Here is a 23,596-nt window from a genome sequence, read left to right on the forward strand (position 1 = left end):
GCTCGAGAACCAGGCCAATCAAACCTCGGAGAGTCGGTCTTTAGGTTTTGAATTTAAGGAATATGGACGTGGGTGAATTATGCCCCGATAAATGCAGCATATTAGGGAAAAAACTCCTTGAATCTGAGAGATTGTAGAGTGGGACACGTAGGCATTGTGGACTTACGTTGCTAAGCACCATACATGCTGTCCCCTAACCAAAACCCTACCCCTAACACTACCCCTGACTCAACTCCTACCCCAACCCTACCCCTAACACTACCCCTGACTCTACCCCTACCCCAACCCTCCCCCTAACACTACCCATGACTCTACCCTTACCCCAATCCTAACCCTAACCCTACCTCTAACACTACCCCTGACTCTACCCCTACCCCAACCCTACCCCTAGCCCTACCCCTGACTCTACCCCAACCCTAACCCTACCCCTAACACTAACCCTGACTCTACCCCTAGCCCTACCCTGACTCTACCCCAACCCTAACCCTACCCCTAACACTACCCCTACCCCAACCCTACCCCTAACACTACCCCTGACTCTACCCCTACCCCAACCCCAACCCTACCCCTAACACTACCCATGACTCTACCCTTACCCCAATCCTAACCCTAACCCTACCCCTAACACTACCCCTGACTCTACCCCTACCCCAACCCTACCCCTAACACTACCCCTGACTCTACCCCTACCCCAACCCTACCCCTAACACTACCCCTAGCCCTACCCTGACTCTACCCCAACCCTAACCCTAACCCTAACCCTAACCCTAACCCTACCCCTAACACTACCCCTGACTCTACCCCTACCCCAACCCTACCCCTAACACTACCCCTAGCCCTACCCCTAACTCTACCCCTAACACTAACCCTAACCATAACCCTAACCCTAACCCTAACCCTAACCCTAACCCTACCCCTAACACTACCCCTGACTCTACCCCTACCCCAACCCTACCCCTAACACTACCCCTAGCCCTACCCTGACGATACCCCAACCCTAACCCTAACCCTAACACTAACCCTGACTCTACCCCTACCCCAACCCTAACCCTAGCCTTACCCCTACCCCTAACACTACCCCTCACTCTGCCCCTGACCCTGACCCGAGCCTGAGCCCTGCTGGTCCTGGATACAGGGCACAGCTCTTGCTTTCCAGGGGGGTCCATCCTGTCCCTGGTGCCATTTCCCCCAATCCTAGCCCTGCTTACACAACTTCGCCCAGCCACACCACATGCGCCCGCTCCCCAAAGACACTCCTGGCTTCCACACTCTGCCTTCCCACCCGCCGTGCCTTTCTCACCAGCCTGTGCACAGGTGTGTGTCTCCCAGCTGCCGGCAGCCCCACGGGGAGGGGCTGTTCCATGCTCATCTGAAACCGAGGGCCCAGGCCGGGAGCACTCAGGCAGTGCTGCGTGGCCGCTGCAGGGCACTGCCGTCCACGGCTCCTGCCACGCTGACCTCACGCTTCTCTGAGACTCAGGACGGTGCCCCCCCGACCCCTCCCGGCCACGCGGGGTTGACAGTTGTGTCCCAGGATTCACGGGCGGTTCTGCGTGGCGTCTAAGAGCCTCTGTGCCCTGAGTGAGCTCCCGAAGCCGGGACCCACGTAGCCTTTCTCATCTTTGCTGTTCCGGTGCTAACTCAGCATCTGGCTGCGAGCAAGAACTCTGTTCGATGAACAACTCCATCTCTACAGAGCCCTTCTGGCGGCCTCCCTGGTCCTTCCTCTTCCACGGCCCCGTCCCGGTTCCCTTTCTGCAGCCGCTCTCTCGGGGAGGCGCACACGACAGCTCACACCATGGTGACGTTCTCGCTGTTCTCGCCAGCACAATGGCATCGAAAAGACACCAGACAGTCATTGAGAGCCGCGGTCGCCAACCTTTCGGACCTCACGGCCCACCGGTCGGCGGCCGCTGATTAAGAGGGTTTATAAGTTCTCTCTCTTTAACTACAAAGAAAAGGAGGAGAGTTCGGATTCTGAGCGCTAGCTTACTAGGTCTTCGAGCTTGGCACCCTGTCCATAAACCGCTTTAATCTCCACACTTTCCCAGCACGAGGCTTGGTACATGGCATGAGACAATGAACAGTGAATGGATGAGTGAATTAATGGGTGAGTGGAATTTTTAAGCCACCATTTTCTGGCTCAGTTAAGCCAACATAAGGCAGAGAAAAAGGAAATGACTTGCATGGACGAAACCTGGGCAGAGCTCAGGGAAGAGGGGGAAGGCGGATTCTACGGAGCCTGTGGGGACCCGCGCCCACAGCTCCTGGGAGCGGGGGTGTGGGGGTGCTGAGAGCAGCGCAGGCTCTGGTCCTCGGATGGGAGTCCGTGGAGAGGGGCCCTGGGCTAACGCTTGCCACGGCAGGACCCTCCTGCGCCGGCTGTGCGGGCCGCCTGCTGGAGGGGCGGCTCCCAGAGCCCGGACCTGCCCCCGAGTTGTGGGAATGAACTCCGCGCCGTGGAGCGAGTTTGGAAGAGACCCCGCGCCTCAGGTGAGTCCGGCCTCGGCCGGCACCTGGGTCACGGCTTGGCGACCCCAGGCAGCAGGGACGGTGAGGCATGTGCCATGTTAGGGGACAACAGAGAGCGAACACAGGGGTGTACACAGCACAGCAGGAACGCTCATGTCTACATGTATGGTGACCTAGCACACACGCGTCCCCCTGCATGTTCCCCTCCCTGGGACCTCTCCGCTGAGCCCCGCAGCCTGGCCCGCTGCAGCGGGAAGAGGCCACGCTGCCCGGCAGCCGCCGCACGCTGTGTTTGCGCTCGGAAAGCCACTGGCTCGGCCCGGGACGGCGTTGGGGTTACATTCTTTCACTGACACCAAATATCCCCCCAGAATAAACGCCAAGGACGGCTGGCTCAGCTGTGCTCCCTGGGACCGTGGCTCAGAGGCCACGACTCAGAGGTCGCAACCCAAGCAGGACGAAGTCCCTGGGAGGGATGGTCCCGGGCCGAAGGGGATGGTCCCGGGCCGAAGGGAACGGTCGGCGTGGAGGCCATGGCGCCGAGGCCCTGGCTTTGCGGCAGGATTGCGGCAAGAACAGTCTGGGCACCGGCCTGCCCCTTCTCCCCGCCTCCTTTCTTGAAAAGAACTCAGTCTGGGTCCAACTTTTCTTTTTTCAGTATCTGCCAACATAAATACCAGCTCCGGCATTCTAACGAGGGGCGTTGCCATGGGGATGGCAGAGTGGCGGCGGCACTCAGGGAGGGACCTGACAGGCCGCCCTGCGAGGAACAGCCCGCGTGAGAGAAGCCGGGCTGGCGGCCTTGGAGGAGGGGGACGCAGGGTCCTGCCTCGGGGACCCCCCTCCCCACTCGTCGGCACGCCCAGCCGGGAAAAGCCATCCTCAGTTTAACTTTCTCGTGGCTATTCCGCCGGCCCAGAGGCAGGCTGCTGGCCGGGCCACAACACACCGAACAACAGGGAGTGAGGAGATGCCCAGCCTGTGGGTGGCAAAGGCCACGATGGAGCGGAAACACACGATTCCAGGGGAGACAAATGCAAAGAGAGCAGCCAGTCTGTCTGAAAAACTATGACCGTGAAATGGTGCACCCCCTCGCCCCGCCCCCCACCCCCCGACACAGCTAACTGTTGATTAATAAAAATCGGAGACTGGGCTTGTCTTCAGAAAATGACACAAGGAAGGTGACTGCCTTCGTGGGAGAGGCCCCTGGGGACGAGGTGCAGCCAGCAAGGCAGCCTCTCGAGGGGCGCCTGCGAGGTCACACGGTGCCCCCCGCAGCAGGCGCAATCCCCACGCCGTCCGGGGAAGTCCAGCGCTGCCCGAACCCTCTGGTCTGGGAGGAGAGGCTGAGAGCCCGTGGCTTGTCACCTGTTCTCAGGTTCGGTCTTAAAGGGCCTTTGCATCCATGGTTTCAACTGAATTATTTGAACTCACACGAGGTCCTGAGCAGCAATCCCAAAGGTTCGGCCCCTGGAGCAGTCCTCGCTCCCTGTGCCCCGGGACCGGTCTCACCGTCTGTTCTCCCAGCCCCAGCCCGGAGCACGGCACGTGGCGATCGGCCTGCACGGCCGGGAGGGGATCCCAGCTCTCAAACGGAACTGCCTTATGGGCCCACAGAGCAGGTCCCTGCCTGGCCGGGCGCTCAGGGGGTGAGAGCGTCGAACCCATACACCAAGGTTGTGGGTTCCATCCCTGGTCAGGGCACATACAGAATCAACTAATGGATCAAGTATGAATATGCAAAAATGGGTGGAACAACAAATCAACGTCTCTCTCTCTCTCTCTCTCTCTCTCTCTCTCTCTCTCTCTCTCCCTCTCCCTCCCTCTCTCTCTCTCTCTCTCTCTCTCTCTCTCATCAGTAAATTAAAAAGAGGAGGTCCCCAGTGGTAGGACAAAGTCCTGACTTTGCTGTCACCTTAGCCACGTTGTCCTTGCTCCGGGATGGACGCCCCCCCCCCCCGCCCCCGCCAACCCCACGCTTCCTGCAGCTCTGGCCACAGCGGCCTCCCTGGCCCACGCCCTTCCTCGGCTCCCTGGGGAAACCGGGGCCTGGAGCAGGACCCAGCCCCAGCCCCCTGGACGCTCCCAGAGGCCAGGCCGAGGGCGACTCACCGCGCGTCCAGGAACCGGGAGCGCAGGATCATGACGGCCTCGCACGTGCTCTGCTTGAGCTGCATCTGGATGGAGCTGAACTTGCGGTGGATGATGCTCACCATCCGCTCGATCTCCTTCGGGGAGATGGGCCTGGTCCGGCTCTGCTCGCGCAGCAGGTTCATCACGTGGGTGGTGAACTCGTTGCAGGCCTGTGGGGACAGGACACGCAGGTGAGGGGCCGGGGGGCGGGGCTGTGCGGCACCCCGGGATGTGTGTGCAGGGATGCTGCGGGGACAGGACACGCAGGTGAGGGGCCGGGGGGCGGGGCTGTGCGGCACCCCGGGATGTGTGTGCAGGGATGCTGCGGGGACAGGACACGCAGGTGAGGGGAGGGGGGGCTGTGCGGCACCCCGGGATGTGTGTGCAGGGATGCTGCGGGGACAGGACACGCAGGTGAGGGGAGGGGGGGCTGTGCGGCACCCCGGGATGTGTGTGCAGGGATGCACCGGGCGTTGGTGGCATTTTGACAAATCGGAGGCACAGACTAAGTGACGGCTGGAAACCCATCAGCCCTGACGCTAACCTTGGGCCACATATAGATTTTAAGAGAAAAGAAAATTCTTAATCATGTTTTGATCTTTTTTTCCTCATGATTTTACTACTGTGAAAGACAAGAAGATAACTTCAGTGTAAAATGCACGTCACAACCCTTGACCCCGGTGTTCACAGCCACAGAGTTTGGGGTCACAAAAGCACGTCCTGCCTCGTCCACGGAAGGGTAGGATCCTGGGATTCTAAGCTTTCCCATCAATCCATTTCCACTCCTACTTTCATTACGAGGAGTCCCTCCTCGCTGGCTCTGGGAGGCCCCGTGTCCACAACGCGGGGGGGCCCACAGGCACAGCCTCACCACGGGGCTTGGAGGGTTCAGGGCCTCGCCCTGCAGACAAGAGCCCAGCAGGGTGTGACCGCGGTGCCCTCGGGCCCAGGCATCCTGGCCCGCCCCTCTGACTCGCTGCCCTTTCTTTCAGTTTCTGTCCTTATCCCCTGCAGCCAGGTTTCCCAGCTCGGCACTCGGTAAAGCACTCTCCTCATCACCTGTTTCCAGGTGAGCTCACGCACTGTCGTCAAAGCGGAGTCGATGTGTACAGGAAAAGGCAACAGGCTGCTGTGGGAACCCAAGACTCAGAGGTCCAGCCCAATCTTAACCACGAAATGCATTCGTGATCGGCAACAGGCGTTGCCACGTTTCGGCAGCACAAAGCCCTCCTGTTGGTCAGTGATGCAGCGACAGTCCCGGCCGCTGCCCCTCCCCGAGCGATCCTCTGAGCGTGGCTGCCCAAAGCTACGCAGAGATGCATCCTCTGGGCCTGGGAGGCTGGCCTTGACCTGCCCCTTGCAGATTTGGGTGAACCCTGTCGCCACCCAGAGCCTCCCTCTGTTCGTTTGGGTGGGCGCGATCATTCCTGACCCTCTAGCGAGCCTGGCAGTGCCCACACTCCTGAGCCGTGCCCTGCGGATGGGGCCCGTCGCTGGGACACAGCTGAGGCCGAGGAGGAGTCCCCTCCGGCTCCCTTGGCTGAGGGCCTTCGGGAGTCACCTGACTTCACGTCTCTGCCTCATCTTCCTGATGAGTGACGTGGGTGACAAGGAGGCGGCGAGCATGAACTGAGCTACTGTATTCGTGTGGGACCATCTCAACGTGTATCACCATCTCTTCAAAGACCGATACCTAGGGACCCGATGTATTATCACAGCTGGGTGAGCTCCTCCAGGCCTCAGCCTCCCTCCCGGTAAAACAAAAGGGCTCCTAGGTGCCTTCCTTCTACTCTGCAGACACCTGCTGAGGACAAATCCATGGACAATGGGGTCCAGGTGGCCCCTGCTCGCCACTAAAATGCTACCATAGAAACAGGCTCTGTTTATAAGTTTCTTCTGCCCTGAACCACCCCACTCCGTGTACAGAAAAGGGGGTAAACCCGGCAGTGAGCTGTGGGACTCCAGGAGGCTTGGGGTGGGGTGCGGGGTCGGAGCAGCAGCCGCAGCTTTCCACAGCCCCACCTTGGGGGCCGGTGAGGAGACATTGCCAAGGGCACTGGCTCCCACCGCGAAGCTACAGGGCGCGGCCAAAATGAATGTCTTCGTTGCTGAGGATAAAAGTACTCACACTGCCTTTCCCGGGCCTCCCGCTCAGACACAGGCAGACAGTGGGGCCCCCACCCATTGCCCAAGGGCAGCCACACAGCTGCGGGCCAGCTGCTTGGACGTGCAGCCAGCAGCGTACGGCGTTCCAAGTCCGGGAAGACGACAGAACATCCCGGCCCAGATCTCTCCAGACTTCAACTGCCTGCCCCCCTTCTCCATCCCCCAGGCTCGGCCCTGGTGCTGGGCCGCCCCCTCAGAACCAGGGCCGGGTTACAAAGGCCAATCAGTGCAACCCACACAGGTGGGCGGTTTCTGGGACGGAGGGCACTGCTGGAGGTCAAGTTCGGTCCCTTCCCGGAGCCAGCGCTGCAGGGGCCCCCGGGTGGTGGTCTCTGAAAGGCTGTTCCTGGGAGAGCAAAGGCCTCTGAGAAAGTCTGGCTCCGCCCTGGATCCGCCTTACACCCACCTTCTCCCCTTAGCCCTTCCCCGGAGGGGAGGCCACTCTCATCGGGGTGCCAGCGACCAGCCCAGGTCAGCCTTGGAGACGGGCCGTCCACGTCCCGGCAGCACTGCTTACAGAAGCTGGGAGCCTGCAAAGCCGCGGGAGCCCCGTTTTCTGAAGAAAGCACGCGGGCCAACCCCCAGGTTCCCGCCATGGCGGTTTTGTCAGAACAGCCAGCTCCCCAGGCCTCCGCCTCAGAGTGGCTGCTGAAACCGTGTACCAACCCCGTCTAACGAACAAGACAATTCCTCCCCTTCTTTCTGAGGAGCGTCTCCAGCAGCTGCCGGACCGGTCATCGGTGCGCGGTGCGGTGCAGGCAGCTGTGGTGGCTGGAGGGGCGGGGCGCGAGGGGGAGGGGCGTTACGGGAAGCCCTCAGGGCTCCTTACACCTGGTTCTCTACCAGCAACAAACTAAAATCAAAACAACACACACAACAAAAGCAGCTGTTAAAGAGTCAACTTGATCATTGCATCCAGGTACCAACACCATTTCCTCTGCTGAGCTGTCCTATTTTTCAAAAAGCCGCCGGGAGGAATGGCCACAGAAAAACGAGTGAGATGGGTCTCAGTGAGACCAGCTAGAAGGCCAGCGGCACAGGCATATTCCCCTGCGAGCTGCTATTCGCTGTAATAAACAACACGACTAATCTGAATGCGAGATCAGGCACCCAGAGTGTGCTCAGCGGTATTGGCTCTCACCGGAAATGCCCACGTGATCAGGCGGTGATTTCTTAATCCTTCTTGAGAGTGATGACCAGGGACCATTCCCACCACACGTGAGCGCGGACTCTGTGACGGCGGGCTCCCCGGGAGCGCCCAGGACCCAGCACCTCTGTCAGGGGGTGCAGGTACCTGCCTGAGGAGCTGCGGAGGGCCTGGGGCCAGCAAGCAGTCCACAGAGCCACGGAGGGCAGGCTGACCCTTCGTGGTCATAGCCCGGCCCCGGGGCAACCTGCCCACGCGGGCTGAGCCCCAGGCACATCACCTGACCTTCGACCTCCGTTTCCTCACTGTACCAAAGGAGAGGATGACAGTACCTGTCCCGGGCCCCCAAGCACAGAATTCCCTGGAGGACATGCGGTAGCCGTGGCTTCCTCGTTTGGGGTGACAGAGGGGTGATGGGTTAAATCAGGAAGTCAGTTCTGCTGAGAACAAAGCCAGTTCCCAATACCTTCCTGTCTGACATCCACTCCAGGGCTGGTGCAGGGGGGCGGGGGGGGGGGGCACTCCGGGCTCTCCTGGGCCCGGGAGCTCCGAGTGAGTTCCCTGGATGCCAGGCCAGGCAGTTATGCCAGAGACAGGCTGACCGGTGGAGGGAAGGAGGAGGCAGCCAGAGCCGGGAACCTCGGTAGGAAATGTCCGTGTCTTCCCCAGGTGCCCCATCGCCCAGGGCGACTGCCCTCTGGCTCCTGCGTCAGCCAGCTCTCCACGCACGCCCTGGGCCTGGAATGTCCACGCAAGCCAAGCCGTGGAGGGCGTGGTTCTGTTCGAGAAGGCAGGTGACAGCTGGCTCCCTGGCCGGGCCTCCCACCGTCTGCCTCACCAGGCCTGGCCCCATTCACGAAGGGTCTTAGCAGAAATCCACTTCAAAGGTAGGTAGGTCTGAGTACAACAATGAAACTTCTTCACTTTAACTTTTTAAATGCCTATTTCTACTTTAAAATTTGAATTGTCTATTAAGTTTGCATCTGCCTTCCACCTAAACAGTCATAAGTGGTCTGGAGGGCAGGATCTTCCCCTATTGCTCTTCCTCCCTCTTCCTGTGGGACCCGAGGGAGGAGAGGAAGCCAGGGGCCTGACAGTCAGGGAGTAAGTCGGCTGTGGTGTCAGGAGAAACAGACACCTGTCAATCAGTGAGGGAAGGCTGGTGTGGGGACTCCTGGACGTGGGACTGCTCCTGCCGCCATGGAGACAGCGTGACGTGTGAGTGTGCCACTGCGTCAGCCAGTGTGAGTGTATGAGTAACTGTGTCTGTGAGTGTGTGTGTGAATGCGTGTGTGTGAGTGCATGTGTGTGTGAGCATGTGTGACTGCGTCTGTGAGAGACTGAGTGTGAGTGCATGTGTGTGAGATTGTGATTGTGTGTGTGACTGAGTGTGTGAGAGTGAGTGTACAAGTGTGTGTGTGACATTGTGACATTTTGTGTGTGACTGAGTGTGAGTGTGTGAGAGTGAATGCATGTGTGTGAGATTGTGAGGTTGTGTGTGTATGACTGAGTGTGAGTGTGTGAGATTGTGAGGTTGTGTGTGTGTGACTGAGTGTGAGTGTGTGAGATTGTGTGTGTGTGTGTGTGTGTGACTGAGTGTGAGATTGTGAGGTTGTGTGTGTGTGACTGAGTGTGAGTGTGTGAGATTGTGTGTGTGTGACTGAGTGTGAGTGTGTGAGTGAATGCATGTGTGTGAGATTGTGAGGTTATATGTGTGACTGGGTGTGAGTGTGAGAGAGTGAGTGTGTGTGCAAGTGCATGTGTGTGTGTGAGCACGCGGTGTGCACAGGGAGGGTCTCAGCCGGGGGAGCCTCTCGATGAGAATCCTTACCCTCACAGATGCCTCTGCCCTTCGCAGCCGCTCCCACCCTTTCCCGTAACAGCCTCGACTCCAAGTGCTCAGCTCTTTGCACGAACCACCACCTGGGGCAGCTGTGGAACACTGGGTCCTGCACACCACTGCAGGGGACACACTCACTCCCCCCCACACACGCACACACGGTCACACAGGCCCACACCACTGCAGGGGACACACTCACTCACACACACACACACGCACACACACACGGTCACACAGGCCCCACACCACTGCTGGGGACACACTCACTCCCCCCCACACACACACACGGTCACACAGGCCCCACACCACTGCTGGGGACACACTCACTCCCACACACACGCACACACGGTCACACAGGCCCCACACCACTGCAGGGGACACACTCACTCCCACACACACACACACACACACGGTCACACAGGCCCCACCCCACTGCAGGGGACACACTCACTCCCACACACACGCACACACGGTCACACAGGCCCACACCACTGCAGGGAACACACTCACTCCCACACACACGCACACACGGTCACACAGGCCCCACCCCATTGCAGGGGGCAGGATTGGAATCCACGTCAGTCTGACTCCAGGATCCCAGAGACCCTGCTCTGTTCAGGGGGCGGGGAAGTGCCCACGCGCGCATGCCCTGCGTGATGTGGAAGGAAGGCGTGCTGGACTGCAGGTGACGGAGTCTGGGCGGAGGAGGCCCGGCGGGCATTACCTGCTCGTACTTCTCCAGCTCCGTGTGGTAGATCTGTCTGATCTGCGACAGCTTGGCTCTGTAGTCCGAGTGCTCCACCGAGTTGTCAGAACCGGCCCCTCCAGAGGCCGCTGCGGCCGCCGCTGCCGCCGCCGAGCCGCCCCCCTTCTCGGGACCCGCCACGCCCTCCGCCAGCAGCATGTTGTCCAGTCGCATCAGCTGGGGGTCTGTGGGCTCCTCTTCCTGGGCGCCCCGGATGCTCAGAACTGCAGGGAGACAGAGAGGGGCGTTAGTGGGCACCAAACGGGGAAAACCAGAGCTGAAAGCACCCACAGTGCCTGGGGCGGCAAAGGGCGGGGCTGCGGGCGCCTGCAGTGTGGTGCCGGGCAGTGAAGGGCGGGGCTGCGGGCGCCTGCAGTGTGGTGCGGGCAGTGAGGGGCGGGGCTGCGGGCGCCTGCAGTGTGGTGCCGGGCAGTGGAGGGCGGGGCTGTGAGCGCCTGCAGTGTGGTGCCGGGCAGTGGAGGGCGGGGCTGCGGGCGCCTGCAGTGTGGTGCGGGCAGTGGAGGGCGGGGCTGCGGGCGCCTGCAGTGTGGTGCGGGCAGTGGCGGGCGGGGCTGCGGGCGCCTGCAGTGTGGTGCCGGGCGGTGGAGGGCGGGGAGAGGGTGGACTAGGGGAGGGAGTGACCTAGTTGGTCAGCAGGGCAGCGGGTGGTTCCTTCACCCCCGGCACACCCTGCACCCGACACCCAGCTCAGTGCACCCAGCGAGGGTGCCAGCAGCCAGGTCTCTGTGGAGAGGGAACCTGGGAAGAACGTCCAAGGAGCAAACATGGGAAGCCGCTGGGTGGGGCCGGAAAGGAGGGGAGTGACCGAGGCCCAGGGGACAGCAGTGCCGAGTTTGTCCACACGCTGGGGAGGGGCTGGCAGCGTCCCGTGACCCATGGAGACGAGCCACTGGACCAGCGGGGGCAAGAGCTGGCTCAGGGAGGGGAGGGGTGCGCCTGGTGAGCCCAGGGGGTGTGCCGGGGAAGGGCTTATCTAACGCCGCGAGGACCAGCCAGAAGGGTGGCTCTCAGGAAGCCCGCTCCTGCATCACACCCTGAGGCACGCCGGCCGGGCAGTGGGCCGCGCGGACCCGGGTGGCCCTCGGAGCGGGGGTAAGAGGCGTGATAGAGAAACAGCAGTCAGCTGCCTCCCATACATGCCCCGACCAGGACGCGAACCTTTCGGTGCGTGGGACGCCGCTCCAGCCACTGAGCGGGCGGCCAGGGCGCTTCCCCTTTAACAACCAGCGGGAAGCACAGCGGGGCACAGACCCCAACGCCGACCTCATCACTGTTTTCCTTGGTCTGGACAAGGGCCTGGTTCTCAATAAAACAAGGAAGGAATGTCTGTGGCTGGGAGGGGACCTGGGAGGAAGCCGTGCCCGCTGCCGAGGGTCAGATGGACAAGGGTGTGACGCCCGCACGCGTGAAGGATCCGGTTAGTTGAGGGAGAATTAAAAAACCACAGTAGAAGTGTGAGCGTTTCACTTAGATTCTATCCTTTCCCGAGTCCTATGAAAATACTTTCCAAAAAGAAACCAGGCCCCACTGAAATGTAATAGAACTGGTTTCTAAACGTGGACAATAAGCAATGGTCTGATAAAAATGTGAGGCACCAGACGTGCTGGGGGCTCCGAAAAAAATTTCAGAGAAAAAAGTGGTACCGAGGGGAACAGCAAGGAGAGGAGACAGCCTTCGCCTCCACTCTGTTCCGTGGCAGATTCTGCCTCCAGCGGCCGGGGCTGCCACGTGGGCGTGAGGGCGGCACAATGCCCGCTCACACCCTACACCACATATGGGCCCACGACTCACAGGAAAACCCGCCAGTTAAACAAACGCCACCGACGTGAGATAAACGAGAAGGGCGATGGCCTAAGCAGAACCGACGCTTCCTACTCTGGCGATAGGAGACAAAATGATTATTTAAAAGGTCCCCTTTATCTCCGGGCACCCTGCAGCACTCAAATGAGCCCTCCAGATCCAATTCCACGGCGGAGCTGTTACCTAATCCGCAGCCATCACATGCGATCAGGTTCCGTCCCTGACGGCGCCGCCGCCTCCCGCGCTCCCAGCCCAGCAGCATCACTGAAGCCGGCCTTAAAGGGCCACTCCCCGTTGCTGCCCGTAAGTGATTTCTATAGCAATTGTCACACCCCTTTACAATGCAGCTGAGGTCACACCCACCTTTCCACCACTGGCCCTGGGTTAATCCTTTACTGAAACCCCCAAGATGAGAGGACCCCCCTGTTCTTACTCGGCTTTTCCTCTCAAGGAGAAAACACACCAGCGCAAGGCTCAGCGCGGGAGCGGGTGTCTGGCCTGAGCCAGGACCGGCCGGAGCAGCTCCCCGCAGGGCCCACCAGAGGGCACTGTTTCCTCACCGAGGACAGGTGGCTGGGAGGCCCAGGTTACTGCTGGCTGGATTCACACCCACAGGTGGGGAGGAGGCCTGAGCAGAGCACACTGTCCTGGGATGTGAGCAGCAGTGCAGGGACCAGACCTGGGCTGAGAGGCAGACCCACAGCAGACAGGTGTTCGGGAGCAGGTGTGAGGCGACCGCCCCGGGGTGCCCTCCCGCTCTCCGGCCACTCTCTCTGCCTGATGTGAAGGCACAGGGCTTCCCCTCCACGCAGGGAGTCCCACGGTCCACGAGCCGGGCTTCGCGACCCCCGGCGGGAGTGCGGGAGGCAGGGCTCTCCGCCCCGTCCGTCCGTCAGCACTCGGACAGGGTCGGATGGAGATAGGATACCCTTGCGTTCTTACAGAAAGAGCAAAGAGCGTGCCCCCGAAATACCAGTTACGCCTTTTATTTGTTCACGAGCACGCGCACCGCCGAGTCGAATCACCTGAAAGGTGAAGTAAACTCCAAAGTCACAGAGCAGAGGACGGAAGGCAAGGGCCAAGCAAGGGCAGGGCGGCCTAGACCACCCACGTGGGAGCCACGTGCGGGAAACGGTTCCCTGCCAAGTCGTACGTACAAAGCGTGCGAAGTGCGTCACTCCGTTAGTGTGCTGTGTCCCCTGGACGGAGGTGCCTCGGCGGGGAGGTGTCTCAGGGACGTGGCCGGGGAAGCAGGAGAAGTCTCCATATTCGTTTGCCTCGAGATGAACCTATCCTGTGGCTGAGGTCACACTGCCTGCTTCCCCCCGGGAGCAAATTCAGGACAGATTTCCTCCGGTGCCCCCGGAACGTAAAGAGGGGCGCAGGCTCTCCTGCCAGCCCCGCGGCACGGCGCACAGGAGCGCGGTGGGACAGAGCGGGTCCCAGATGCCCCCGTGTGACCGTGCCCCTCCTCTGGCTCCCTTACCACTCAATGTCCACAGCACCAAGCTCACTGCAGCCCTCGTCAGGATGCCATCGGGATGTTCTTATAAAAGCGCGTGTCAGTGCTGTAACGGGCCTTTGCGGTTGCTGGTTGGATCTCAGTCAGCCCACTGACGAAGGCCGGGGAGCACAGAGCACTGATCCATGCAGGGCTGAGGTTTTGTCTGTGTGCGGGGTCTGTGCCGCACCCCCCCCCACCACACAGGTGGGGACCTGGGGCCAGCGGGGGGCGCAGTGTCCTCTCCCGGGTCGCCTCTTTCTCCTCCTTCGGGCCTTTCCCGCTCCTCCTCCCAGAGCCCAGCAGCAGGTGTGCGCCCTCCGCCCTGCGCCCTGCGCCCTCCGGAGTCCGGGACGCCTCCTGCTGAGCAGAGCCCCAGCTGGCCTTCCTGGGCCAGGGAGCGTCCAGGTGGCCGACCTGGCGCAGTTCCCCCGGAAGACGCGTCCTGGAAGCTGAGACCCTTCTGGGAACCACTTAGCTTGAGGCAATCTCACCTGGTGTCAGACGAGCTGGCCTGCCAGCCATCTCTAATAGCTGCTTTCAACTTTCCATTAAAAAATAAATAAATTATAACCAGGAGAGCCGAGAGCCTCCACTCAGAGCTAGGTTTGAGGAAGCGGACGGGAATCGAACGTGGGAATGAAAGGAGGCTTTTCCAGTGAGCAGGCAAGAAGGACGCGCTGACCTCTACACTGACCCTGCCCACTGCCGCCACTGCTGACAATAACACGGCTACTTCGTGTAAATGTGCACTTGACCTCTACTATTTATGTCGGGATATGGGCTGCAGAATGTGTCTCTCTCCTGCCTGGGACCTGCACAGAGATGAAGGGAAAGGTTGATCTGTTGGTTTCTTCCAACACCCCCCTCCGTAGACTAACAGAGCCCTGATTTTTAAGGGGAGCTCATGGCCACTGGGCGGAGAGGAACTTTCTTGCCCCCCATCAGTGGTCATGTCTCTGGTGACAAAATTCTGGTCAGTGGAGGTTGGACAAAAAGCTCCTAGGAATGTCCGAACACAGGAAGGCATTTCTTCCCCCCGCCCTTCTTCTGCCAGCTGGAAGGTGAATGCAATGGCTGGTGCTCTAGCAGCCACTGTGGGCCATGAGTCGGCCTGGGGAAAGGGAGCCACCTGAGGGAGAGAAACCAGATAGAAAATGTATATGACAGGGAGAGAGAACTTGAATTTTTTTTAAGCCGAGCTCTTCTGGGGTTTGGGGAGGGTTGTTTTGTTTTCGGCAGCTTGACCAACCCAAGCAAATACAAGCTGCAGAGAGAAAGGAAGGAAGGAAGGGAGAGAGAACCCTAGAAGGCAGAGTGATTTCATGGTGGCTAACGTCACAGGGAAACTAGAAAGCGGCGGGTCAGTAACTAGAGGCGAGTCACACAAAAGCCCGAGCAGTCGCAGAGAGAGGCGGTCTGCGCAGACAGAAGAGCCTCAGTCGTTAGAGGGGCCGCTCTGGGGTCCTGCCGGGCACGTGGCTGAGTTGGGAGACGGGACGTCTGGGTGAGCAACAGGGTGCTGGGTGGTCAGTGCAGCCTGGACGGGGAAGGCTGGGGGGCCTGGTGGCTGCAGGTTGAAAGCCAGGAGGGTGCTGCCGGGACCTGCAGGAGGCTGAGGAGGGCTACCCAGGGCTGGAGGCAGGGGTGTGGCTTGTCAGTCTCTGAGGCCTGGGAGAGAGACACCAGAGGGGAGATCCCACAGCCGCCATGGAGAAGACCCCGGCACGCAGAACGGAAGGTCACCGGGTGAATCTACGGGCACCGCATCTGTTTCAAAACACGCCAATCCGCTCGCCTTTTCCTTGGCCATTTCTGCCCGTGACCCAGCCAGTCCTCTCACCCACACATGAGGTCGGGGTCCTTCAGGGACAGCCTGCGACGGCCCCTCACCCTGCGTGACAAAGCGCCTCCAGCCCACACCCTGCTCCTTGAGGCCCGTGCGGCTCAGTGGCTGGGGCTGCAGGGACAGGGCTCTGCGCTGCTCAGACGTCCCAGCAGCCCTGGAGGCGCCAAGCCTGTGACCTGTGACGGGCGGGAAGGTGGGTGTTAGGCTGCACCCGGGCAGGTGTGCTAGACTCACGCCGGGGGTGCTGGGGGGGGGGGGCGGGAGGGAGGAGCGGGGGCTAAGGTGTCCATGGCAGACCTGCCTTGGGCCTGGCTCTCCAGCCTCCACATCTGAGAGAACCAGCTCCTGGGACAGGAGAAGCCAGAGCGGTGACTGGGGGGACGCGGGGTGGGGGTGGGGGTGCGACGTCTCCGCTTTGGGGAAGAGTCCGCGGAGCCCCTGCTCCCCGTCTTTCCATCTCCAATCGGGGCCTTTCCTCCGGAGCTGAGACGGGGCTGAGCTGGGTGTCCTGCGTGGCGCCCCCTCTCCCCCAGCGCCATCCAAGGGGCTAGACCCCCGAAGACAGAAACACCTGGCGGCCCCGGGGCTCCGGTTTCTCGAATCGTCAAGCTCCATCCCGAACAGGCTCCCCAGACGCCACGCCCGGTTTCCAGGCGACACCGGGCAGGAGCCGGCTCCGGTAAATGATGGCAACTCGGTGGGAATAACGGGCTGCGGCCGTGGGAGCCGATGGGCTTGGAATTTCTGCCGGCGCCCTCATCTATGCTGCCAGGCACATCCTGGCAGGGCCAGGGATCGGAGAGGGAGCAGGGCTCAGAGATGGCATCAGGGCCGCACGGAGGCTCCCACGGGGCAGCGTGCCCACCATCGCCGAGAGCATCGAGCAGCGCCAGGCGCGGGCTGACCAGAGAGCAGGCTCTCCCTCCCCCTCTACAGACCTGCCCCCCGGGGCCGGGCCTCAGCTACTGGGGCTCTTACTCATTTGCCTGCAAATGTGTCTTGTTCTCCTCGAGTTGGCAACATCTCTCGGCCCACAGACTGTCTGCCTCCAGCCCCCGCGGAGTCTGCTCGGATGAGGACATGGAGGCCATGCGGGATGGAGAGGGGCCCCCTCGGGATGGAGAGGGGCCTCTGCGGGATGGATGGGGCCCCCGGCCCCTCAGCAGAGGCCGCTGTGGGACAGGCGGTGGGACGTAGAGACGAAGCAGGGAACAGGTGCCAAGTGGGCTCCCCGCGCTGACCCGCTGTGCAGCTCACTCCGCCGGGCGTGCGGACGGTCGGGTCCGCTTTGCTAAGTGAAGCCTCGCAGCCCAGCTGAAATACACCTGGGTGCCCAGCTTTTCTCCGCCTCCTCTGCCTGTGTGCGGCTGCTGGTGCGGCTCGGGCCTGGAGGACCCTGGGGTCTCCACAGCGGTCGGTCTGTCCGTCCTTGGAGAAGAGCCGTCAGCGCCCCGTCAGGGCTGGGAGGCATCACAGTCACCTGACTCCCGAGAGTTTTTCCGGGGGCTTCCGGGTGGTTTCCCCGGAAGGGGTTCCTGTGAGATCCAGGCGCTCCCCGGGCCACGCGTGGAGAGAGAAGGCTCCCTACCCACTGGCCCCTCCACCCGCCACACGACCGCACACCCTCCTGCCGAACCCAGGACATAGACCCTGGGGCCCACTGTGAGCTCTGGAAGCTCAAGCCACACACACAAGGAGGGGCTGTCGGGCCGCATGGACGCACCATTCACTGAAGAGATCGGCCACCGCACGCCCGAGGGAGCGTCCTGGTCCCAGCGGGTCCGGGCTTTGCGGCTTTGAGGACAGCACTGGGCCCTGAGCAAGCCTTCGAGGCCCCTGTGCACCCTGCCCCGTGGGCGGGCCTGGGGGGGCTGCTGAGTCCACCACACACTCCCCCCACTGCCCCCCCCCAACGCAGGACGTGCAGTCGGGGGGTGACCTTGGGCAGCGGTGCTGGGGGCGAGGCCCCAGGCTCCTAGAACAGGGTCTGCTCCTTCCCTTAACCGGGAGAAGCAGCATTTAGCGTCTGGTGCGGAGGCTGAGAGACGAGCAGCTGAAATCAAGACCTCACGCCCCTCCAGGGTCTGAGCTGGAGCCCCTCAGGCCCGAGCCGGAGCGACCAGCCACGGGCCCACGGAGAAGGCCCTGCTGGCTCGAAGCTCACAGCGGACAGCAGCCAGCGCATCCTGAGCGGCCTCCCCGGAGGGGGAGCAGCTGAATCACACGGGGTCCTCAGGCCGCTCTGGCGCGGGGCTCCTGCGGGCTGCGGTCTTTGGCGCACCGGGCGCCTCCAGGGAGGGACAGGGGATGCCTGTGCTGGCGGCCACACGGAAGACGGCCGTGGAGAAAGGGGAAACCCAGGTTTTTATGGGACAAAGCCTGCTCCTCCTGACCTTGGGAAAGTCTGGACGTCGCTGCAGTTGAGCACGTTTTTCGGGTGCATCACAAACAGTGTCCCCAGATCACAACCAAGGGGACACCCCCTCCCCTGGCCAGGGCAGCGCCTCAGAGCCTGCGAACTCTGCCGCGGTGATGGCCACGGCCACGGCCACGCCGAGGACACGGGATCACGGAGGCATGTGGCCCGGCCTTGGGAATCCAAGTCAATCACATAAGAACCCCCCTCACCTTGACGCCACCAAACCCACCCATACGCGAGAGGAGCTGTGCGTCTCCCGGCTGAGACCCGTCACCCACCAGCCAGCCCTTCCTGGCGCCCGGCGGAGGGCGAGTCAATTCCAGGGGAGGAGAGAGCACGGCCTCCCACAGCCTGCGCCTGCCTAAAGAGGACACTGTTTCAGGTTCATTCTTATTCTGCCTCATGTGGCCACGAACTTGACCCCGGTCACAGCCTCCTCCTGCGAAAAAGAAACCATGGCGCCCCTTGGAATTCCTCACCCACCATGCCCTCCGCCTTCCTCCTGCCCAAATGGACAGGACACCTCAGGAAACTACTCCTCGATCGTGGGGGACCCGGGACACGTGCCCCTGCCTCTCTGGAGGCCGCTGCCCTGCGCAGATGCGCTCGCCTGCCCGCCGCTCCCCCCTCCCCTGCCGTTCCCCCCACCACTGCTCTTCCGTAAGTCTCCCTCCAGGCACTCCTCCCGGACCTGCCTGCCCCGGACCTGTCTGCCCCGGACCTGCCTGCCCCGGACCTGTCTGCCCCGGACCTGCCTGCCCCGGACCTCCTGCCCCGGACCTGCCTGCCCCGGACCTCCTGCCCCGGACCTCCTGCCCCGGACCTGCCTGCCCCGGACCTCCTGCCCCGGACCTGCCTGCCCCGGACCTGCCTGCCCCGGACCTGCCTGCCCCGGACCTCCTGCCCCGCATTAGCAGGTGCTCCGGCTGCATCAGGAGCCCTCTGGGGGAGGCCAAGGTGAGAAGGAGCCGTGCCCGTGCGAGTGGGGGTAGAAGGGCTCTGAGACGCTGGGCCTGGACCACCTGTCCCCGTGTCCCAGCGACCCTCACTATCTTAGTCCTTACAACACCCTCCCCCACCCCAAGCACTCCCCACACCAACGCAGCCTGTGGGAACCTCCGCGGAGGCTTTCCTCTCGACAGGAGATCCCGAGACCAAAACTGCTGGACTCGGGAAAACTGACAGGCCAACAGACCCGTGTCACTGCTGACACGCACACGACATGGGGTGTCGCCGTGTCCCTCGGCGACTGGGAGCCAGCGGGCCACCCAGTTCTGTCGATCAGGGTCCAATCCGTCTGCCCAGAGCCGAAGGCAAGACAGCGGGGTCACGTGGGAAGGGCTGGTCGGGGAGGAAGTGGTTCCATTCGTGAGCCACGTGAGCTGAAGACGCTCCGAGGGAGCTTACAGTCACTCCAGCGTGCAACCAGAATGGTGCTCGGGTTCACAACTGCGCCCCACACACAGGCTGCTCTCAGGGCAAAGCCAGCAAACGCAGGCGGCCACGCTCCCCGCTCGGTGGTGAGTGCCGCTGCTGGCAAGGCCCCCGGTTTGGTAGCCAAGGCAGGGGGGCTGGGCCCAGAACGGGCGTGGCACCTCTGAGAGCCGACACCGAGCACAGCGCCCCTCACGGGTCTGCCCGCAGCTCTGCCCTCAGGTGGCCAGGGCACTCAGGAGCTGTCCGATTCGGAAGTTCTGCCAGATCAGCTCAGACAGACAGACAGCCCGAGGTCACCGCGGGGCCAGCCACCTCGCCTTTCCAATGCCACCCAGCGTCTCACTGCATTCTAATACCACAGCCAAAAGGTGTGAGGCTATAGGGTGGCAGGTGGGGCTGGGCAGCGCTGTGCAGGGCCACACTCCCAGGCAACGTCCATTCCACACAGGATCCTGCACACAGCCCCTCCCCGCACCCATGTGCAGCAGGACCCCCTGCAAAAGGGGCCTGCCTTCTTCAAACTGCTCTGAGCTGTGCAAGCACCCCCAGACCCCGCAGACACGTCCCCCGCCGCCAACGCCGCCACGTGAACACGCACACTTTGAGAGCGGCTGTCAGACTGGGGTAAGCAGGTTGCATGTCAGGCTATGACTTAAAACATATGAAAAGGATTTAAAATCATATGCTTTTTACAAATAAAAATATTGCATCGCCGAGCCCCAAGGTCTACATGGCCGAGTCTTGGCCGGTGTGGCCAACCTGTGACCTTGTATCCTACAGGAGCTCGGCGGCACTGGAAGGCGCTGCCCCACGCCCACTCCCTGCTGAGCGTCCTGTCCCTAAGCGAACCTGCGGCTGGCCTTGGGTGAAAGCGGTCATGGGAAGGAGGAAGACACAGATGCTGCCTGAGTTCTGGGGACCAATGGGGTGTCTATTCCTGGGATGGGGCCCAAACTTGAATCCAGCTCCCTGTTCCCTTGCTCTGAGCCCGGGTTTCTGCAGTCCACCCCCTTCCCGCCCACCCCGCCCAGGCCAGAGCCTCGCAGACGGGCGGCGGGGCAGGTGGGCGAGCGGCCTCTCAGCGGTAATGGCCGCTATTACCAAGGCCTCGCCCTGCCCACGGATGGCTCTGCCTCCAGCTTTCCTGATTGCCTCTGAGTCACATGAGCTGTGTTTAACAGAGGTGTAATAAATGCCGAGGAGGAAATATTGCCCCAAATAAAAAATAGTTTGTCCCCATGTGGCCAGGATCCCATGACTCACAGCAACGTTCCTCCAGCTCCAGGACAATTTCCATTTGCATTCTTTTTTTACGGGTCCCCTGGGGCTTTAAACAAGCTGTTTCGGAGAAAAGGCAGAAAGACTGTACAGTTGTCAAGTGCAGAGGGCTGTGTGTTCCGGACAACAAGTGCCCGTGCAGACAACACAGGCGGGAGAGCCCGGGCGCAGGACACGGCCCGGGGCGGGAGAGCCAGTCGCGGAGCTGCCTGTCCGTGGGGAAGAGCAGCCGGCCCTCCTGCCGTGGTTCAGCGGCGGCTGCGCGAGACGGATGGAGGCAGCGAGGGCTGGGCACACCACTCCTGCCAGTGCACACACACACTTGCACTCACACACACACACACAAGCACCCACACAGACTCATGTACACACACATACTCACTCATGCACACACATGCACAAACTAATGCACACATATACAGACACGTGCACACACAGATATACACACACTTGCAGTCACACACATGCAAGCATGCACAGACACACACTCAGGCACAGGCACACACATATACACCAACACTCACATAAACTTGCACTCATGTGCAATCACAAGCACACACATACACACATGCATGCATACAGGCACACACATATACATGAACATAGGCTCACACACACAAGCATATGCACACACACACACACACACAGGCATACACACCCATCAGGGCAACAAAGATATCAATTTCTCATTTAGCTACAAGAGAATTCCCTTCTCCTTTGGATAATAAGCAAAAAATATGTTTTTCAAATAGTAGCTGTCCGGAGCTGTTTCCATCCCGGGGCAGAAAGCAATAAATGCTGGACCCCCGAGGCCCCTTAGATGAAGATATGGGCAGGAAGTTCCCAATTCCTCAAGGTTTTCGGGTGAAGGAGGATGGTGGTGGGGATAGAGGCCTCCGGGCTGGAGGTGGGCGCTCCTGACAGCTGATCTCCAGGCGCCAGGACACCCCTACTTCCCAGCCGGCCTTGCTGGACAGACCTTTGTGACTTTGTGATGAGTGTGTGTGGGTGCTGCTGGCGCTGGCTCATGCCTCTCCCTCGGAGGCACAGCCCTCCTCATCCCTGCCCTGCACCCCTCCCACATCCCTGGAATGAACACCATCTCAGAAAAAGGTTTGGGGGCGTCAAAGACTCGGGGTGCTGGGACTCGGCTCAGACCGCACTTGCTCATGGACAGTGTGTGAGCCACAAGCGTAACAGGCAGCGATGGTGATGGCCTCCAAGGTCACGGCAGAAAGTGGACAACGGCCTGGCCACGCCCCGAGGAGAGGGCCTGGCACTCGGAGCAGCCGCGGAGGCCGGGGGAGGGACCGCCTCCCGCCTGAGGCCGGGCAGCGGGGCCTCGTGTGGCACCTGTGGGAAAAGCACGGGTTCCCAGGGAGGTCGATGCCCCGGTCTGCTGCTTGGCCGTGGGACCCGGGCAGAGCGAAGGAGGCTCAGGGTCCTGGGGCCGTTTCTGACCGGAAGAGCAGACAGACAGCCTGCAGCAGATTCGGACTGCGCCTCCAGGACGCTCCGTGCCCTGCCGCGGCTTTCCTGCGAGCTCGTCCCCATCAGCGCCTCGGACCCTGACGTCGGTCTTCAGAAGGAGAGCTTGGACTTTTTTTTTTTTTTTTTTTCACGCATTGGCTCACAGGCGTTGAACTCAGCCCAGGGTTCCACAGATGACTCGAGTCCGGTCCATCCAGATCATGCTCTTTGCACCACCTGGGCTGCTGGGCTGGTCCCCAGAGACATGTCCGCTGCTTGTCGTCTGCATGACCCCCGGTCCCAAGCCAGTCACCTGCTGTGAGCTGGGGAGGCAGTGGAAGGGGTGGAACGGGCTGCCGCGAGGGAGGGGCAGGTGACAGGCATGGACGGAGGGAACGGCTGATGGCAGAGCAGGGCCCAAACCCCTGTCAGTAACAAAGCGTCTCATCACGCACACATATTCATCAACTACCCCATTTGGGCCACGGCACTAAACACCGGCTCAAGGCCGCCACTCGGCACGTGGCTTCTGGGAGCCAGGCCACACGCTCACTCCGATGCTGGCCCCAGTGCCTGCGCAGCACAGACAAGCTCCTGACCACGAGGGCCGGGTTTGCAGGAGGACGAGGGCCATAAAGTTCACGACAAGGAGACTCTGTCGGGGGAGTTGATCGGGGACCACGGGGTTCCCCCAGGAGAGGTGACGGAAGCTACAAATCCAAGTCACATTTCCAAAACACTCGAGGGGCACAAGGGAAGGTATTTTTTAGTTTTTGATTATTCCACAAGCGAAGCGATAAAGCACCGCAGCCCCCAGGCCCCAGCGAACGCTAACGGCAGGCCCCGGGGCCGGTCCTCTCCCTCGACCAGCTCTGCCCTGGGAACCGGAACCGACGGGCCCTGCTGTGGGGAGCACAGGCCCGGATGACGTTCCCGAGCTGTTCCTTCAACTGTTCTCTGGCCTCACAGGGGCTGGTGGGAAGTACATGTTTGCTTTCCCCTCCGACGTCCCTCCTGACGATGGTTCAGAAGAGAAGTACGTCCTGGGGAATGTGGATGTGTACATATACATGGAGAGAGGCCCGCGTGCATGGAGAAAGGCCCGCGTACATGGAGAAAGGCCCGCGTGCATGAGGAAAGGCCCGCATACATGGAGAAAGGCCCGCGTACATGGAGAAAGGCCCGCGTACATGGAGAAAGGCCCACATACACGGAGAAAGGCCCGCATACATGGAGAAAGGCCCGCATACATGGAGAAAGGCCCGCATACATGGAGAAAGGCCCGCATACATGGAGAAAGGCCCGCGTACATGGAGAA

The 23,596-nt window shown here is 61.3% G+C and overlaps 1 protein-coding gene across 3 annotated transcripts in view; it reads right to left on the minus strand.

Moving 5' to 3' along the window:
• The window catches only part of PBX1 (PBX homeobox 1), a 211,578-nt gene that overhangs the window by 33,563 nt on the left and 154,419 nt on the right, over positions 1-23,596 (minus strand). For all 3 annotated transcript variants that reach the window (XM_008153097.3, XM_054711683.1, XM_028127796.2), the window contains 2 exons: positions 10,483-10,727; positions 4,585-4,775 (listed from right to left, as the gene is read on the minus strand). In XM_008153097.3, the coding sequence (XP_008151319.1) occupies positions 4,585-4,775; positions 10,483-10,727 (436 nt within the window). The remainder of the gene's footprint in view (positions 1-4,584; positions 4,776-10,482; positions 10,728-23,596) is intronic.

This window comes from Eptesicus fuscus, chromosome 22, assembly GCF_027574615.1.
Source record: "Eptesicus fuscus isolate TK198812 chromosome 22, DD_ASM_mEF_20220401, whole genome shotgun sequence".
NCBI lineage: Eukaryota > Metazoa > Chordata > Mammalia > Chiroptera > Vespertilionidae > Eptesicus > Eptesicus fuscus.